General features: G+C 40.7%; 3 protein-coding genes across 4 annotated transcripts; 2 read left to right on the forward strand and 1 right to left on the reverse strand.

The window, feature by feature from the left end:
• Positions 1-1990: 1990 nt before the first annotated feature.
• ucp1 (uncoupling protein 1) lies at positions 1991-4975 on the forward strand. Its single transcript, XM_070856326.1, has 7 exons — positions 1991-2113; positions 2320-2456; positions 2745-2943; positions 3388-3585; positions 3677-3778; positions 4081-4261; positions 4425-4975. The coding sequence occupies exons 2-7, from the start codon at positions 2331-2333 to the stop codon at positions 4537-4539; spliced, it is 921 nt and encodes a 306-aa protein (XP_070712427.1). The 5' UTR covers positions 1991-2113; positions 2320-2330; the 3' UTR covers positions 4540-4975.
• Positions 4976-5042: 67 nt separating this feature from the next.
• On the reverse strand, positions 5043-12075 carry elmod2 (ELMO/CED-12 domain containing 2). 2 transcript variants are annotated; one of them, XM_070856618.1, is made up of 9 exons: positions 11989-12075; positions 10183-10330; positions 10062-10090; positions 8253-8350; positions 7997-8126; positions 7627-7760; positions 6388-6456; positions 6082-6215; positions 5043-5931 (listed from the first exon to the last, which is right to left on the reverse strand). In XM_070856618.1, exons 2-9 carry the CDS (start codon positions 10325-10327, stop codon positions 5774-5776), a joined length of 897 nt encoding a protein of 298 aa, XP_070712719.1. In that variant the 5' UTR covers positions 10328-10330; positions 11989-12075; the 3' UTR covers positions 5043-5773. The 2 variants fall into 2 exon arrangements, with proteins under 2 accessions (XP_070712719.1, XP_070712718.1); XM_070856617.1 differs by lacking the exon at positions 11989-12075 and adding an exon at positions 11762-11978.
• Positions 12076-16926: 4851 nt separating this feature from the next.
• gprin3b (GPRIN family member 3b) lies at positions 16927-19137 on the forward strand. Its single transcript, XM_070854713.1, has one exon. It carries the CDS (start codon positions 16927-16929, stop codon positions 19135-19137), a length of 2211 nt encoding a protein of 736 aa, XP_070710814.1.
• Positions 19138-19803: the final 666 nt, after the last annotated feature.

A 19803-nucleotide genomic window follows, 5' to 3' on the forward strand; every position in this document is an offset into this window, starting at 1 on the left:
TTGTCTCTACCTCAAACAGCTACAATAAATGCTGCTTACATGTTAATGTATCAGCAGCAAAAATCTAATCTCTTTGAGTAAAAGGTATGCAGGACTTTTACAGTACATACCAGAGAGAGTCTGAATGTTTCTTTCATCACTGATGTACCATGTCCTGATGTACTGAGCGTTAATACAACAATATGTTCATTATGAAAACACACACATTCATCTTGTCCAGGTGCTCAATCCGAAACTTTAAGATTAATTCTTTCTCCGAAGGCTCTAACAACACATTCTTCTGCTCCTATTAAAATGTTCCTCTTTATGTTAAAAAATGGGGTCAGGAACGGAGGATGTTTTTTCTTTTTCCTTTGTCCTCTTTTCACTTGATAAATAGGCCTCTTTGTGCTGCTCTTTGCCCTCTCTGAACATATTCTAAAAGGAGCAGATGACTGTGTTTTGAGTACTTTGAGTGATAGAATACAGGAACGAGCACCCTAAAGAGAATTGTGTTAAACCTCAGTGGGCCACAGGGCCTCTCTTTGTCTTTCTCTCTGTGGACCGCACACACTGGGGTTGTGGCTCAAGTGAGCCAATCACAGCAAAGTGAGCTCACTTAAAAGGAGGCAGATTGAAAAAGAGGTTTCCCCACTCAGACACATGACAGAGAAGTTTGTTCAGGATACATGAAATATTGCTTATATCTGTTCTGGGGTCCACCGACCTGATGGGCTCACTGTTTGCTCTACAGAAATGATAAAAACAAATATTCTCATCTTAGTGCTCAAATTTCAATCATATCTGACAAATTGGAGATTTCAGTTTTGATTTCTAATGGTGTTACAGTATGGTGATTAATAGGGGTTAAACATGATGACATTAAGAAGATTAATGGAAAATTAAGAAGCTTCAGAGCCTTTTGTTCCAACATATTTTGTGCTTTGGATCTCAATCACAAAATCAATTTCTTAGCTTTTATTCTTTATTACAATATCACACAGTCAGTCTCCTGGTTATTAAGTACACCTCACTGAAAGTAATGAGCATACAGATGAACCAATACTTTTCTAAATAGTAGTATCTAAATAGTATCAACCAAAACTGAACTTAATACCCTACATTTGTTTTAGTTTTTTTTTTTGTTGAGTGTCGAGGGAATGAGGTCACATTTTCTTTCCTTTTTTTCCACCCCAAAATTTTCCCATAATTCCCAAGCTGTTTGAGAAGCTGTGTAGGTTGGATTTAGGACCAGGTATTATGAAACAGGTACCATCACGGCTAAACTGCTGAACACGATGTGACGCAAAAGCTCTTATCTGCTCCATGGTGAACTTCAGCCACTAGTTACGTCACAACTTTGCCCCAATGATTTTCTTTAAAATCTGGTCCCCTTTCACAAAAATGCACAAAGTATCTGTGAAGCAATCCCACATGAACAACAGGATATGAGACATTTTTTAATGAACAGACAAGCAAATGCAAAAGTGAAAGGGCAACCTGGTGTGGGTTTTGGCTGCTGTCATTTATCCAATCAGCTCCAAACATTTTCTGTGTTGTTCACAGCCCTCATTGGCTGAGAGCAAAGACAAACCCCCAGTGATCTGACAGTGCTTTAGTATGACTGTTGTTAAGTGCAGACTCTTGAAATAAATGACTTAATTTAAAGTCAGGACACAGGACAAAAGCAAAATCTGCTAAAATTCTTATTACTATTAATTTTATGAGCATGGATTTAGTGGTGATTATAATTGAAGGCCAGAAAATGACATTTAGAAATATTAATGATAGTTTACAGACAGTTTGGATGAAGAGATACTGATGTTAGAGTCAAAGACTGGGGGGGTTAAAGCGTTTGTTTTTCTCGGATGTGTCTGCACTGTCGGTTAAATTGAACATTGACTTTCTGACAGTCCGTGGACTTTGATTTGACCCGTGCCGACAGGAGTACACAGTAACGCCTCTCGGTGGATGTCATAAAAAAAACCAAGAGGATGTATAAATACAGACCTAAAGATGCATCTTTCCTTTCTGGGGAGTGGGGCTCTTCATGGATTATAATCTGGCTAATTAAATCCTGCCTGGTAACAAAGAAGTGAGGATCGAAAGGAGCCTTAAATTTTAGACAAACAATGTGAGTATTCTTTACGTTTTTATCATCAGTCTACACTTTCATTGTTGACTCTACTAGCTAACAATAAAAGTTACCATCACTCACTGAGCTTTCAATTTAAAAGATGACTCATAAGTAAATGAGGTTAATGTTTATATGCTGGTTTCCTACAAGGTTCTGATTGTGCCTGTGTGTCTCTGTGTGTTTCTGCATACTTTTACTCCCAGTATTAGGAAACATGGTGGGACTTAAACCCTCAGATGTTCCCCCTCCACTGGGGGTGAAGATGGCAAGTGCTGGGGCAGCAGCCTGTGTGGCCGACTTAGTCACATTTCCTCTGGACACAGCCAAAGTCAGACTACAGGTATCTGTTCAGTAATAATGACAAACTAACCTTCATTCATCTCCAGTACTGTACAACACATTTTCTCCACATTAACTGCAACACATCGAATATTATATTGTCACAATGATCTTCAGCTACTCTAATTTTGCTGTGCAAATACACAGTTCGATGTTGGCAACTATTGACAGAGCAGCTTGACTTTTAACTTTGTCATTAACCATAAATCAACTGCACTCATTCACAAAGGTTTTCTACTTTTGTATTGTAAAGATGGTTTTATCCTTGAGTACCAATCTGTGACCCCAGATTCAGGGAGAGAAGATGGCAGTGGGAGGCATCCGCTACAAGGGGGTGTTTGGGACGATCAGCACCATGATCCGAACAGAGGGGCCCAGGTCTCTGTACAACGGGCTGGTAGCAGGGCTGCAGAGACAATTGTGCTTCGCCTCCATCAGAATCGGCCTCTACGACAATGTCAAATCTTTCTACACCGGTGGCAAAGACAGTAAGTCGCTACTTTTGAAGAAAGTGCAGGCTTTTCTATAATAACACATAACCTAAATAAACCAGGCTGACAGAAAGGGTTTTTATATCTCAGTGTCCCGCTATGTCACACCGTCACAAACTATAACCCTTGCATGCAAGATGAACATCAGCTCCAGTCAGTTTCATCTATTGAGCCCAAAACCACAAATTTGTATCAGAGAGATTTACAGTCCGTACAACATATCCCACCCTCAGCTCTTCTTTACTGACAGATGTGCAACAGCTGCTGTATGTACAATATAGACATAAGTAACAGCAGTATTGGGATACAGTTGCATTACTGAGCAAATAAAATGAAGTTTATCTATCTACTCACATGCACACACACATAAAGTTGTAGTACTTGAGTTGAATGTCCTGAGTTTAATTACACCGCCGTTTGTTCTCCTCTCTCCTTCCCTAGACCCTAGTGTACTGATTCGTATCCTGGCTGGCTGCACTACAGGCGCCATGGCAGTGTCCTTTGCACAGCCCACTGATGTGGTCAAGGTTCGATTCCAGGCCCAGATGAATCTGGATGGTGTAGCTCGTCGCTACAGTGGCACTATGCAGGCCTATAAACACATCTTCCAGAATGAGGGCTTACGTGGACTCTGGAAAGGTGCCATTTAGGAAGCCCCAGAAATTATTTATAGCAAATCAATCACGAGTAACCAAAAACATAACTTATTATTCCTTTCTGGCTTCTTTAGGCACACTACCCAACATCACAAGAAATGCGCTGGTCAACTGCACAGAGCTGGTTACATACGATCTGATAAAGGAAAGCATTCTTAGGCACAACCTAATGTCAGGTGAGTGGGGGGGCTCACACACACACACACACATCCCTGAGAGACAGCTGATTGGGCAGGAATCCACACACCCTCTCAACCCTTCAACTCCACCACAACTGATAACAGCTAAGTTAGTACAGGACGTGGTGTATTTTCCACTCAGTGCTGTAAATACAGTTGTTAATATCTCAATCATTTATATTGCCCTATTCACGGTGACACCCATTCTGCTGACATGAGTTTCTATACAGCTCAGCTCAGAACAAAGGCCTCCTGCTTACTCTCATTCATACTCTTCAGTTGTTTTGTTCTCTCCACAGACAATCTGCCTTGCCACTTTGTATCTGCATTTGGCGCCGGCTTTGTTACCACAGTAATCGCCTCCCCAGTAGATGTGGTCAAAACTAGGTACATGAACTCACCACCAGGCCAGTACAGGAGCGCTATCAACTGTTCCTGGACCATGCTGACGAAAGAGGGGCCGACGGCTTTTTACAAAGGGTGAGCTCTTCCTCTCTGACCCCAGCACACACGCGATTCTTTACAACTATTTGGACTTGAGGTCATTTGATAAGTGTTGAAGCAATGCTATATTTGTGGACCCATTTATGGCTTCATTCTTCACTACAAATCTCTTTTCCTTTTTTTTTTTTTTTTTTTGTAGATTTGTGCCTTCGTTTCTGAGGTTGGGATCATGGAACGTTGTGATGTTTGTCTCGTTCGAACAAATCAAGAGAGCCATGATGGTCACAAAGAAGAAGATGGAAACCACAAACTGAAAGTTTCGAAGTTTGACTGAAAAACTTGAACCACCACTCGGTTGGAACATTACTGAAGAAACATAATGATCAATTCATGTTTTAGTTTTAATCTTTTTGTCTTGTGATGACAAAGAAGAAAATCCTTTGTTGAAGAAGGAATATTGGACAGTCTACCTTATATTTGACTTCATGTTGAACTGATGCTGATGCATCTTTATATTTATAATTTTTCAAAATGAACATATTTCCAAATTTAATGGGAGTGAATGGTGCGAATATTAGATTGTGATAACCTCCTCTCGGAAGTTTGCACTGAAAATCTAAATCTAAGCCAATTATACGTTTTAGGCAGCTTAAACCAGTTCAGCTTCATATGAGAAATGACACTGGTGCCCATCATAACATGTAAAGCAGGTTAATATGAACCCTAAATATAACGACTTGTTTTACAAACCCTGTGCTTGCTCATTAATTTGTGCCATAACTTCCACCACACAAACCCATCTCAAAACATCAAACTGTGCATTTATTAACTTTGAGTAAGACGTGTTAATCATTATACCTTCCTTGAAAGCAAATCACAGCATAAAAACAATAAAAATGCAGTCTCAGCCTTCAGACATACTAATTTATGAAAATGACAGTAAACAACCATTTTGAGTTCTACGTCACCTATATTACAGAATACAGATGACATCAATGGGGCGACATTAAAACGTGAACATAATTTTCCTTACAGTAAGTTTTGGCCGTGGTCTGTGGACATTAAAATCATATTCCTGAGCAGGACAACTGTGAGAACACGCAAGTCTTGTTTACATAAATACACACACAAAGACAGCTACAAATGTGGTAACTGCTACAATTAGGATGCTCGCTCACTGAAAGTGCTTAAAACCTTCCAAAAACAGACCTGTTCTTACCACAGTCCTCCGCAGCAGCTCTAATTTTCCTTTCACAAAGGTTAATTAAACACTGGAATGATCCTTTTTGAGGTATAGGGTGTTAGATTTGTGCTCTACTTAGAAAAAAAACTATCACTGTGACAAGATGAACAGAGCATGACTAATGAACCAAAAGACCCACATATAAAAGGATATTTGTTCAAATTGTTAAGGAATACCAGTGACCGACCTGCTTCAGTCTGCTTTATGTTTTTAATGTTCAGCAGTGCTTATGCTTCTTGCCTTCTTCTGCCTGATCAAATGACGTCGGGAGTCACAGAGAGGTCAGGGTCAATATTTCTGAGTAATTAGTTTTTAGGACGGATAGTCAATGTGAGGGATGCATCAGGGTCCTGTAGATGTGTCTTGACTATGCTGTGGAATTTTTCTCTGTACTGATTGAACTGCATGATGCTTTCTGGTTCTTCTGCCACCCAGAATTTATCAAATTCATATGCCAGATAACCTAGAGGAAAAAAAAAAAACCACACACACACACATAATTTAGAGAAATATTTATAAAAGAAGCCAATGAAATGTCACCTTCTAGTAGAAATTTTTTTATTCATAAAAGCAGAATTGATGTTGAAAAATAGAATGAAAAATATAAACTCACAGTATAGTTGATGAAAATGCCAGAGCTCAGGTGTGCCCATTACTGTGTTGTAGAAATGGGGTTTCAAAGCACCACTCTTCAGGAGGCTGTAGGCCATTTCTGTCAGGTTGATCCCAACGATGGCGTATGAATACCTAAAATATGAAGAGCAGCTGAAACTATGAGGCCAAAGTGTCTGTGTACATGCAGGGCCGTTTTTGGCAGGTCTGGTTTAAGCAACAAGGCAACGATTTTAGGAGGGTCGAACTTTTGACACGATACTGACGGAAAATATGTTGATGCTGTACATGTATGAATGTCGCTTACCCCAGTTTTGGATGGTTTGCATGAGACAACACCTGACGAGCCTCCTCTGTGTAGTTTTCACTGAAAAAACTATAAGAGCAAAAACTCAAGTTAGTTAAGTTAAGTTGTCTCAAGTGATTGAGTCAGCGTTGGCTACGGCTGAGGGCTACAAGTTTGAAACTAAAGAAAAACATGAGGGTGTGGAGTTATAATGAATTAAGCTCCTCACACCAGGATGAAGCTACATTAGCTGCTAACTAGCATAACACTGTCGGTGGTTGAGCTGCATCGTGGGTTAAGTTGGCACCAGGTTTTGATGAGGAAGGAGAACGTGTGGAATAAAAAAAAAAAAAAAAGACAACATCTCTGGTTCTGCTTCATCCGTTTTGATCTTGTTATGAAAAGAAATGTCTGACTTGAATCTGACCACATTCTACTGTTGGAGTGCTACAGTTTTTTATGGTGAATGTTTTATTAATCAGTTTATTAAATGCATCTGTTGTAGACTAAATCAATTGATGCTTATACGTGTAGGTAGCATATACTCTAATGATCTGACATAGGTACAACAGTCACCTATTTTTCTGTGCTTTGTAGCCTTTTGACTCTGCCACAGCTTTCATTTGTTTGAACGTATGTTTCAATATAGGCTACAAAACTGCGAGGTGTAAACACACACGCATGTGTACTCCACAGATGAATTATTGACAGGGATCTGGGAAGCCTCATTGTATCTCATTTTTAGACATTAATCATTCAAGGTTCGAAACTGCATCTTTTTCCAAGCATATAGTTACAAATACTGGACTACTTATATGTGTAAACCATGTAAAGAAGAAGAAAATAGGTGGTGATGTGAATATGCATTTCGATACATATTACTGCTCTGTACTGCTCTTACTTACTTCGCTCTATCGTAATGAAAAATATATGCAGTGGCTGAAGTGTTGCTCCATTTTATGCAGAACACAAGTTATGTTCAAATGCAGCCAACAGTGTGGATTTCTTTGTCAGTTTGGGACTGTATTTTCAGGCTGCTATTGACACATAGCTGAGGAATAACTTGCTGGCTTGCTTGGTAGGCTTGTATGTTTTGCTGCTTTTATCAGTTTTATTGATTTTTTTTTTTTTAAACCAGCAGGAAAGCAACTCAGCTAAGACTGCCCAGGGAAAGCCTAAAGCCCAAAACTGATAAACAAAAACTGTTGCTCTTGATAACTTAGTTAATGAATGTCTCATAGATATTCACTGAGGACTCACACAAGGTTGACGAGGCCCAGCATGCCCATTCCTCTGAAGTCAGTCTTGGGGTCATCTCCTTGGAATCCGATGTCTCCCCACTGTTTGGTTATCCTCGACTCCAGCTTGACTGTTGGCATCAACAGGTCCCACAGCTGAGGGCACAAATAATTCTGGGGTTACACATTTTAATTGTGTAGTGAGTCACAGGTACGGTGATAATAAAATAATCAATACTTTCTAAACTGTAATCTAAATCGTGCCTCGATTACATGGACATACGTACACTCTGGACGTATACTTATTTGTCCAGTGGAGCAGTAACCATGTGGCTAAGACAAACACTGCAGCTGCTTTACTGATGTATGGATCCACAAGCAGGATCACACACCTTCAACAGCATGGCCTCGTGTTCTTGGTTCTCCGAGCTGAAGGCTTCCTTTCTCAGGTTTTCCACACATATATACAGGCTGCTGTGTCCTGTTATCTGTAACAGACAGATGTGAAGGCTTTCCTTGAACCTGAAAAGGTAAGGAGAAAAATAATCAATGCATTGATTCAACTAAATATGATTTGGAAATTTTAAAAGAAATGCTGGTGACAAGCAGCACCAAATTATTAGATGTATATATTAGAAGTAACCTTACAGTGGATCTTTCTGCGGTTTGACATTCTTCACTTTCATAATTTGATCAACACATTGCTCCAATTTATCTTTGCTGGTTTCCAAAGCTCCACTTAAAACCTGCAGAGGAAGAAAGCACAGGAGGGCAGAGGGTAGTCACCACAAAGTGATGACAGAGAGATACCAGACAGAAAACTGGCACAATGGCTGATATATAATCTATGCTTTCACCCACGGTGAGAAAAAAAAAAAAACACTCTCAGTCAATCTCAGACACAATGAAAAAGATGACCAAGCACTTTTGTTTCTACGCTCAACGGACTGTTGATCAGAAAATGCTTAACTAGCTATAATCTTAAATGACAATTCATCTACGCTTGGCAAGTGTATTGAAAGATAAGGCCTGATTAAGCTCAAACGATATGTTTTTTTATAGGCATGCTAACATATAAAAGTCTTCAGATAATGAACAGGGCCGTAGTTAAGCAAGAGGTGTTTCCTTTACACTTGTCTGTGGGCCCACATAGGTTAAACATTACCTCCAATTACTCACGCTTCTATCTCACTCTTGCTGCAGTTATTCTTCTATCCAGCTCTACAAAAAGCATCACGTTACCGGAGTCCTCGTGTCTCGATACCGGCTCCTTGCTCATTCTGTTTGTCTTCAAAGCTCTAAATGGTAGCTCCCGCAATATTTCTGAAATTCTGTTAACATGCCACAGTCCAGATGCAAACAGTTTGGGAACAGAACGTTTTATTTTCTTGGCAATGGAGTCAGAAACAGTCTGACTGAAACCAGAAAAAACAGGTTCTGGTGTGTCTAAGAAGTCACATCTTTGCATTTTGATTAAGTGACCTACTTTTTTTTAACCATTACTGTCCTAAAGTATTTATATTGTATATACAGAGAATGATGATTGTATTTTTAAGATGGTTATGCTTGACTGTGTGTCTGTACAGTATGTGTTTTTCCTGTTTTTGGGTGACGCACTTTTGTACATCTGCAACTAATAATTATTTTCAATTATAAATAAGGTATCATTTTTGTATTATTAGGCAAGTGGATTCAGCATTTAGTGCACAGAATGCTGACAATCAAAAATGCTCATCAAATTCTTAAAGTCCCAGAGCCCAAACTGATATCTTAAAATGTCAGACAGTAAAAAACAAAAAAAAAAGTTATTTAATTTGCAATGACATCTTTTAAAAATGCAGGCAAGCAACTCTTCAATTTCCAAAAACTGAAACAATATTTATTGGCCAATGAAATTATTAACTGTAATGGTTATGGATCATTTTGCAGTTGTTCATGCAGCAATCATGTGTTTGTCCTTCCACAGTTACATAAAGTAACTTTAACTTGAGCATAAAATGACAGAAATAGTCACACTGAAAGATATTCTTGATCCACAACTACTGAAGCTGAGCCCAGAGATTTCACATGAGCAATTCAGGGTAAGAGACAAAACTAAGCCTTTAACCCATTACATTTAAACCTATTACTTGGCATCATATTTAACAAGCTGATCATTTGTTTTGTATGAAAAAAATCTGCAAAGTAACTACAAACTACACTATAGTGTACAATACATTTGACTTAAATGTGGTAAAAGAGTGATAGAAGTACAATGTAGCACAAAATGTAAATACTCAAGTAACATTAATCTACCAATAAACAGGATGAGCAGGACTGAAACAGAAATAGTCACAATGAAAGAGATTCTTGATCCACAACTACGGAAGCTGAGCCCAAAGATTTCCCATGAGCAATTCAGGATAACAGAGACAAAACTATCCCTTTAACCCATTACCTACTAAAAAAATGGCTTACCTTGTTCTTCGATGACCGGAGAGAATATTCTACAATAAGACAAAAGAGGCAGATTAATGAAATGGGAAAAAATGTATACTAAGCGGGAAAAGTAGACCAGATTTAGGAGGATTTCATTCACCTGCTTTTGTTGTCCTTGTTGCCCCAGGCTTGTGTCCGGAGCATATTCGCTGCAGCTCACATGTCCCCGTTGCCTGTCTGATGAACCACTTCAGCCAGTATCTCAGGAAGGATGTGTACACATACTGCCAGATATACCCAAACATTGTCTGGAACACAGACAGGGACAAGACATTGGGCGCTTGAGGAATTCAAGCCGAAATATCTGACAGCCTAATATGCAGTCGAATACACTTTTCAAACATTTGTCAGATAAACCACTTTGTTAACACTGAATGCCTGAAATGGCTACTTGACTCAGCTCAGTGATGGATGGTCCTGCATCAGGGTAATTTGCACCCCTTCGATTTTTATTCTAGGCAGCAGAAAATGCCCTGGCAAGCTGTGGATCAGCATGAATAGTGGAACACTCACTTAAAGTAACCGTTCAAAAACACCCACTAACAGTGATGTAGAACTAGTACCGCTATGTAAACATACTCCAATAAACATCCATCGATCAGTTTTATTTAACTAACTACATTTTAAAATCTAACTAGGCTTTAATGGCTTCATCAGATGTCTTGTTTTGTCCGAGCAACAATCCAAAACTCAAAAATATTCAATTTAATGTACAAGGCAACAAATCCTCACATTTAGGATGCTGGACCCATCACTTGTTTAGTGTGTTTGCCTGAAAAATAACCAACACATTTAATCGACTAACCAAATAGTGCAGATTCATTTTCTGTATCTCATCTGATTAATCAAATAATGCTGCGTTGCTGCTCCAAATTTTATCTACTTTTTATACACTTGGACCTTTAAACCTATCACTTGGCATTATATTAAACAAGCTGATCATTTGTTTTGTATGAAAAAAATCTGCAAAGTATTAGAAACTACACTATAGTGTACAATACATTTGTCTTAAATGTGGTAACAGGAGTAAAAGAGTGATAGGAGTACAATGTAGCACAAAATGTAAATACTCAAGTAACATGTATCTACCAGTAAACAGGATGAGCAGGACTGAAACAGTTAACGAGTCTGCTTGTGTCATCATGACAATGGCCACTGTTGTGACAATATATAATAAGACAATATCATACGTTTAAAACCAGAGTAATTCACCAGCTGAGCCTTTAACATACATATACACAGTGAACAATAAGACGGGGCAGTGTTAATGTGAAGGGGGAAGCTAAAGGCAGAAGGTTAGCTAAGTGTCCAACTATCAAAACAATAGCAGCTAGCATTGGCGCTAATGCTAACTTCGGACAAACGTGACCGTTCAGTTCGTGTTACAAAGACTGGAGGAGTTTAGTGGCGCTTTAGCAGGCAGTCTGGCCACTTCATGTTAAAGCTAGCAAACTATTTGATAATAACCTCTGGTGTAAATCAACTGACGACTCAAACAGGCGTTAGCTTAAAAACTCAGAGGTGACGGTTAACCGGTTCGGACAACAGGTTGTCATTGTATTAAGCGAACTGTTAGCTAGTTAGCTGTGGTATCCTAGCTTTAGATTTGGGTTACGTCGCAGGCGTCGATTGAGCTTTAATATTATTTACAATGAGCGAGAAGCTTGAGTTGATCTTACCCTCCTGTGGCAGAGACAACGTTGCCAGACAAAGATAGACCCAAACTTATCCTCAGCTGTGAGCTACCAGCGGTGGTTTAAGGTTAACAGCGTTTCTCTTGACAACAGCCTGGCTCTGGTGCGTTCAGGTTCTCACCAGACACACAGTAATTCCAACAAAAGCAGTGACACACACCAAGGCTATTGAAGATATTTGGATGACATGAACAGTTTTGTCCAATCACTACATGTGAATTCTTTCAAAGGTTTATAAGAGTTAATAATTCGTGATTTCTGCCACAAATGGTGGACACACTCCGAGAAACTTGTGTTGGATTTATTGCCAGCTGAATGACATGACGTCTTTAAATGGAGCATATGCCCGCCGTTCAATGACGCTCTACGTTTCAATGCGTCTGCAGCGCCATCTAGTGTCCAAACCTCAGTGCTGCCTGCACCGGTCCCAGCCTGATTATTCAGTCTGAGGTCTGAGCTGCAAAAGTGTGCAGGCAAACGAAGACAGTAGGTCCAGATAATAAGTGGAGTGTCGCATCACTATCTTAATTTCATTGTGCAACCCCGTGTTGTAGAATGACAAATGAATGAGCCTTGAACACTGACTCAAAGTGCTCAAACCCACACTAGTTCTTTTGTTTAAAGTGGTTATAGTCAGCAGATAAGGTTTGTCTCAGCCCAGCTTGGTAGTATGTGCCTTTCCCAGTTTAGCCACAAGATGACGCCAGAGCCTCAGTATGTTTGTGCGTGTTCAATTAAACTGATATAAAAGAATACACTTTTTAGAATAAACCAATCAGATTACCAACATATTGCTTTAGTTTCCATTATTCCATACCATTAATATAAAGTTTTACACTTTTGTGTCATAGTGTCCAGTCAGTGGTTCTAATGGTGGCAACAGACCGCCCAGCTTCATCATTAAATTATAGGCAATTTATTTTCACCAACTGTGTCACCAACTTTTCCAAACAGGCTGCAAACAAGCCCTCACCCTGGAGCGGAATATCAACATGGCATGCAGGCTAACCTGAGTTGCTCACTCAGCTGTAATTAAGCCATGGTCTTCCTTCTCACCTAATGAGTCCCTCTGGGATTTTAAAGGCAGGAGGTCTATCCCATACAATTGCTGCATTCCTTGGGGAGCTCCTGTCTCACACCCATGCTATATTTGAAAACCGAATCTCCAAAGTAACCACTTAGACTTTAATGCACCACAGATTAGATGAAAAATTACTTAAAATCACTTCATTTAATTGAGAGTTTGATTTTCGTGCGTCTGTCTCGTTCGCCTGCAGAGCCTGTAGTTCTTCCTGGTCACCAGTGACTCAAATAACAGCGTTGGTGACCAGGAAAGTAAAACAGATTCCACATGACGTTCAGTTTACTGGACATGAAGAGATTTACTTTGCCTGTTGAAACATCTCGTTCCCTGTGGCTCTTGAAAAAGTTTCTTTGGTTATTTTATCGAGCCAGTCAGTTATGAGAAAACATTGTGGACTGTGGGCTACCGATGCTGTTTTTTCACCTTTTTTTTAAATTTTCAGTAATGTCTCGACCAAACACATACTGACTGAGATCCAAAAACATCCAGTGTTGGTATTTTGTCCTCTTTTCACACTGCATGGTTGAGAGAATGTTGCCTTCATGTCCTCATAATAATCCTGTGACTCAGATTTGTCTTGTGACCTCTTGGGGCATCTCTTGACCTCCAGTTTTGGAGCCACCAGTCTAGAAATGCCTATAATATAATCTATAATCTATAATGCACATTACTTGTCCACTTTAACGTATTTACAGCGACTTACTTAATTTTAATAGACAATATTTATTCAAACTCACATTTTTCATGCGCGGAGTCAGTGTTGTTTGCATCATCTTACCTGTTTTAAAACACAATATGATTACACTCATCACTGCAGCCCCTTTGTCCACATAACACCTTCTTATAACAACAACAAAAATTCAAATAATAAGTAAAATTAAGGTCATTTCTGAATGGATCAGGTATCACAGCCACACTGAAGTAGCTGCCTAGTTGACACTGCAGAATACCTCATGACACCAAGATTTCAGGACTATAAATTTGCTGATTATAAAGGTAATTTATTTAGCAGCCCTCTTAAAACCACACTGGAGGAAAAAAAAAAAAATCTTCAGTTTCAAAACGCAGCTTGCAATATAAAGGCACCTGACTGTTCAGAAACACAACCTGGTTTTCCATAAAACCCCCCTCCAACAGTCTCATGCTGTAAATAATCTATAAGCCATAAGAAAAGGGCACAGCAAAAGAAACGATCCGTCCTCTTGGAATATCACAACCTGCCGTAGGAGATGAATGATCATGTTGATGGGATCTAAAAGTAATCAATTTCAAGTGCAAGTGACGCTCCTCTGGATACCAGCGGCTGCTGCAGCTGCTGCCTCCATTCTCACCCCCCCACCCCCCCATTCATCCATTCATCTGGTTTACTCTGCTGCACCACGCTGCCTGCGCTGGACCAGCTCAGTCTGGGATAACACACACACACACACACACACACACACACACACACACACACACACACACACACACACACACACACACACACACCACGAGAGATCCATTTTGTGAAAGGTCCACTTTTTCTAGGCATGAGGCGACGCTGGAAGAGACCTCAGAGGCGACATCCGTCGGCCGGACAGCGGTGACTCATTGCGCACGGTCAGTCAGTCAGTCAGTCAGGGCGCTTGAATTTTGCGCTTAGCCGAAGAGGATCGATACCTCCAAGACCCATATTCTGCTGGAAGGCGTGGCTTGGTGTCACCGACACAGGGCTGATTTTCCATATTCATTTCTAGGGTTTAAGCCTCGTCATCTCGCTGACACGGACGCGCAAACGGCACCCCGAGGCACGGGACATCTCAAGGTAAGCCATCCTCTTTTCACCAATTTTATGTTTTCCTTCGTGTCAGATGTTGAATTTGTCCGCAAGGTCAAATCAAATCAGCAAATATCAGTGGCCTCTGAGCTGCTGGGGTGGGACAGGACTGCAAATGTAGGCTACAGTACATGACATAGATTTTAATTGGCGAGAATAGCTCGTGTGCATCACTTGAATGTGTGAAATGTTTGCCGTTGTGCATGGATTCACGCTCTGCACGCACCTCTTTCTCTTAAGCCCAGACACTAATGCGTTTTAATTGTTGAATATCTCATTACAGCCAGGAGACGCTCCCCCATAAATATTTGCACTTTGACAACAGACACGCAGATGCATAGTGGGAGAGCACACACAAATGGGCTACACCTGCCCATGACCCAAAACAGAAGCCTGACTGCTTTGTTTTATTCCAGTCACACTTAAAAATGACTCTTTCAGGTTCCCATGTAGGTGATTATCGATTAAACAAGAGCGACAGGGAGGATTTTGTCTTTATTCTTGCGTAATCTGAACATAAATATGAACCTGATTGTTGGAGACTTATGGTGATGCTTGCTGTTGAGAGAAGGCTGGGTTTAACATTGGTTTCATTAAGATGAACTGCACATTATGCAGACTGGATTATCATCAATAATGTCACTGAGATGGAAATGGCCAACTTGCTCTCTGTGGACTACTGAATTATCAATTGGCGGTTCTTCCTCCTCTTTGGCTGTAGCCTGTAAGCTCCTCTGCATGATTAAAGTCTTGCAATTCATTTGTCTGTGACTCCACAGGATCTGATATGTCAGACGTCTGCTAAGTGCTGGTGCATTAACTTACAGAAGTGGCTCAGATGCTTTTGCACTTTAAGTGTTAAGAGTAAGATCGAGTCACTCATCGGGGCTGTGATGAATAGATTTGTGAAAGAGTTTATACCAGATTGATGATAAGACAAAAGAAGGAAAAGGGTAATTAAACTTTAGGTGAGCAATTCTGATTGTTTCCAGAAAACACTTTCAATGTGTTTGATATTTTGCAGGCTTATTTTTTAGAATAATAACTTCAGCTGAAATCATGTTAGACTGTTTGAAAGAGTCACTGATTTGCTTCCTATAGGAACAATGGTATAAAGTGTGCCATTTATGATTAGTACAGTAATGAACAAAGATCTAAAACAAAGATCACATGGGGCGGCCAGTTATATTAGTTATATTATATATATCCCTGTTTTCAATTTCGTTGTGCGTCGTGCACAATGACAATAAAAGAATTCTGATTCTGATTCTGATTCTGTACTGTGGTGCTGAAACAATGATTCATCTGGGTGTTTATGATCACTTTAGTTGAGAATTGGGTGATTCAGTGCCAAGCAAACACATACATTTTAGAACCAGATGAGACTGTGGGACATGAAGAAAGAAACTCTACTAAATATGGAACATCCACAATTTTTAATCAAAAAATACCCTTTATCTGTAAGCACTTTCAGCCTACATATGTCAAAGTCTTATTTCTGTACTTTAAGCTTCTGCTTACTTACAAGTTTTGTAAACTTTGCCTCGCTTTACTCTGACGCAGCGTTTTTTCATCCTCTGTAGGGATTACCCCCAGTTGATCTTCATTTTTTTGGAATTTGTGCAACTGGATCAAGCAATTTGAATGTGAGAGAGATTTGACTTATTCAACGGAAGTTTACAAAACATTCAAATTCAAAGATGAATTATTTGAATGGTGCTTTAAGTGAAGTTAATTAATTTCTATAGTCTCTTACCACAAACAAGTTTCAAAAAGCATTGCAAAGACAGAAAAGATTGACCACACTCCACATCACAGTGACTTAGAGTATTGTTGTTATAATTGCATGAAATTATTAATTTGATTATTAAGCCTGGAATCACATATATTAATCTCATTTCAAAGCAGTGGTTAAATTAGGCAAATGTGGGTCATTGATTGTTCTGGTGCTTGGCCTTTATTCTAACAGTGATTATTTTAATGCACGTTAATGACCGTTCAACGAAACTATGTGCAAGGCTACACGTAATTTACATTATGCTCATCTAGACCTGGGCTGCTCTGTGTGTCTCATCTGACTATTTGTGTGTAAATTAGAATTTAGGTTTATGTGAAGAGTGAAGCTCAATCATTAAAAACGTTTGTTTTTATTTTCCTCCTGTAGGAAATTGCACAAAGTGACTGGTATTGTGCATCTGTTTCCATCTTTGGATTACGACAATATTTAAAGACTGAAGCAGTGAATCCAGGATGGGAACTAACCCAAAAAGGACAGTGACAGTCCAGATGGTGCCTCAGCTGGCTGTGGTGGACACGCTGGGCAATAATGAGCCTAATGCCAACTGGGCTAAAGAGCCCAACCTCAAACTCTCTCAGGTTTGTCCAAAACCCACCCTCACATCTCCCGACCACAAACAGGATAACTTATCTCTGACTGCTTCTCCCACTAACACCCTCCCACATACCCAAAAAACAGCTTCCAAGGGAGGTGAACCAGTTAGCAGCACTGTGTCAGACAAGCCACTACCAACTAATGGAAACCAGGCAAGATCAGAATTTGTGACAAGTGGAGAAAAAGAGATGCCAGATGTATCTGTAACAGGCCAAGGTATGGGTGATACGGGAGGCGACCAGAGGGATTCTAACGCTAATATGAAAATCTTAAGCCTGGCTGATGAAAAGGATATCTGTAAGGCCGATGTGTCGTCTGCTCTTTCAGCGCCAAAGGTCAACATGCAGACCAATGACTGCAGAATAAAAGGGCCAAGTGCAGAGGAGGAGGAGTGTGCAAAGCAGACATCTTCAGTCAAAGCCACAGCTCGAGAGGACGGTAATAAACATGTTTCGCCAAATAATAAAAATCTTACCAATGCCTGTGAATTACGGCATTCAGCATCTGAACCCCAACACGATAATAGCGGGAGTATTTCAGCTCCCAAAAACAAGGACACTGCTGTGCCACAGAAATCTCAAGAGGCTGATCATATACACAGCTGCTCACAAAGCTCTGTCAGTCTGCAAGAGGCACCCAAACCTAAAGAAAGCGTGGAAACTACTGCATCTCTGCTTAGCTCCACTACACCTCCATCCAAGAGCAAAGACGCAGAAGCCGGGTTTACAACTGAGAATTCACATTCGCCGAATCCAGAGAAGGGTTTGCCGCCAGTAAAGAAGCCACAAGTCTCCTCAGATAAACATCAGCCAGCGTCTTCACAGATGGACCCCTCCGCTCTGCCCCAGGCTTTACAAAACATGGCAGCATATGGGCAGGTGGCTGAGGAAGTCAGCCAGACTGACACAGCTGTCTCTGAAGGGCAGCAGCACTGCAAGCTGTACAGGGAAGCTTCGACGATGACTTTATCCCAGTCATCTACCCCAGTCAAGCAGCGTCATGATATGGAAGTTCAGGCGGTGGCTAACATGTGCAGTAAGGCTGTGGCCACAAGTCCGAGCCTGCTGCCCTTCGCTGTGACTCGCAGGCCGAGTGGTGGTGGTGCAGTCCCCTGGGAAGAGGCGCAGAGCCTGGCTGTAGTCTACCAGGTCGACGGAGGTATGGGGCTACATCAGATGAACATAAGTACTATATCTGCCTCTGCTGATCCTAGGTCAGAGAGACTCACTGTTGAGGCAGAGATGTGCCCAAACCAAAATGCTGGTGCGGTTTTCCATCCCGAAACTTTGTCCCAACAGCAAGATAAAAGGCTTGGAGCAAAGCCTAAAGACCCCGGGTCAGCTCTCTGCAACACCCAGCCGGTTTACCAAATCAACATTGAACACAGCAACCACAAGGAGGAAGGGGAGACAGGTTGCTCCCAACACACTGTTCAGACATCTGCAGTGAAGGCAGCCTCAGCTGAAGCTCCCTCTTTCAAATTAGGAACACCCCCAGAGACAGCCGGTGCTACCAAGTCTGCTGACAGTAACAATGCTGCGCTGTCTCAGGCTGCTGTTACTACCAAGCCCAACCAGTCCCTGGCAACAACAACAACAACGACAAACACCGTATCAAAGTCAGCTCCAACTAAAAGTAAAGCTGAAAGTCTCATAGAAATGGCTAAAGCTGGAGGAAAAGCCCTGACGAAGGAGACGAAATCTCGAAAACAGAAGAAAGAGCCAGAGAGACAGGAAGAAGAGGATGGCCAATCCGAGAAGGAGAAAGGAAAGAGCGTCCACGATGTCGTCTGGGACGAACAAGGGATGACCTGGGAGGTCTACGGGGCTTCTGTGGACCCAGAATCCCTTGGCTTTGCGATTCAGAGCCACTTGCAGTGCAAAATCAAGGAGCAAGAGAGGAAGCTGATAGTCAGGACCTCCATTCGAAAGTCAGTCTCTGGTGTCGACTCGCCACCACATGGCAGGAAGAACAAAAGGAGGCAGCAGAACATTTTCAGGTCAATGCTGCAAAATGTCAGACGGCCCAACTGCTGCGTGCGTCCCCCTCCCTCCTCTGTCCTCGAGTAGCACAGCACAGAGGTAGCCAATGTCAGACTCCTCCCTTTTCCTAGAGGTCAAAATGTTTGTCCTCCCCTCGTCATGATTGCAATGCCAAGTGAAACATTAACGGGACGGCGATCCCTGTAAGTAAGTATACTGGAGTGTTGTAGCATAAAGAGTCAAACTATTTGTGATGTTTGTGATCAAAGAAGGTAGGAAATAGACATATAAAATGAACAACTCAAGAATTATTTTCTAGAAATAGATATTATAAAAAGAGAGAAAAGAGTTTTTGAATATCAAAGGCAATAATAGTGAAACGCATGTATATTAGTTACAATGGCAGTTGTATGACCTAAAATGAAGTCCAAACCATGACAGTGGAAGGCGCTGATCATGGGATAGACGTATTACCCACTGTCAGAATATCTGTGCAAATATATTAAACCAACATCTCATTACATTTGGTGCATTTGGTATATGTTTTTGAGGTGTTTTGGGGCCCTATATTTATAAGATTGCTGTATTTTCTTTTCATGCACCTTTATTTTTAGTGTGTGATCACGTTGTGCAAAAAGGGACTGTATGCATACGAGCGCTGTTTTATCTCTGTTCTTCTTTGGTTTTCTATTAAAACAACAACAAAAAACTAAACCTAGCTTTACATATTCTTCATTTCTGAGCTGTTGGTAT

The sequence above is a fragment of the Pempheris klunzingeri genome, chromosome 3, assembly GCF_042242105.1.
Source record: "Pempheris klunzingeri isolate RE-2024b chromosome 3, fPemKlu1.hap1, whole genome shotgun sequence".
Taxonomy (NCBI): Eukaryota; Metazoa; Chordata; class Actinopteri; order Acropomatiformes; family Pempheridae; genus Pempheris; species Pempheris klunzingeri.

Excerpts from the sequence above, each read along its gene's own strand:
- ucp1 (XM_070856326.1), top strand. The coding sequence starts at position 2,331 with ATGGTGGGACTTAAACCCTCAGATGTTCCCCCTCCACTGGGGGTGAAG. Across the intron at positions 2,944-3,387 it reads CTACACCGGTGGCAAAGACA|ACCCTAGTGTACTGATTCGT; the intron begins GTAAGTCGCTAC and ends CTCCTTCCCTAG. Across the intron at positions 3,779-4,080 it reads TAGGCACAACCTAATGTCAG|ACAATCTGCCTTGCCACTTT; the intron begins GTGAGTGGGGGG and ends TTCTCTCCACAG.
- elmod2 (XM_070856618.1), bottom strand. The coding sequence starts at position 10,327 with ATGTTTGGGTATATCTGGCAGTATGTGTACACATCCTTCCTGAGATAC. Across the intron at positions 10,091-10,182 it reads AACAAGGACAACAAAAGCAG|AATATTCTCTCCGGTCATCG; the intron begins GTGAATGAAATC and ends GTCTTATTGTAG. Across the intron at positions 6,457-7,626 it reads CTGGGCCTCGTCAACCTTGT|TTTTTTCAGTGAAAACTACA; the intron begins GTGAGTCCTCAG and ends TTGCTCTTATAG.
- gprin3b (XM_070854713.1), top strand. The coding sequence starts at position 16,927 with ATGGGAACTAACCCAAAAAGGACAGTGACAGTCCAGATGGTGCCTCAG.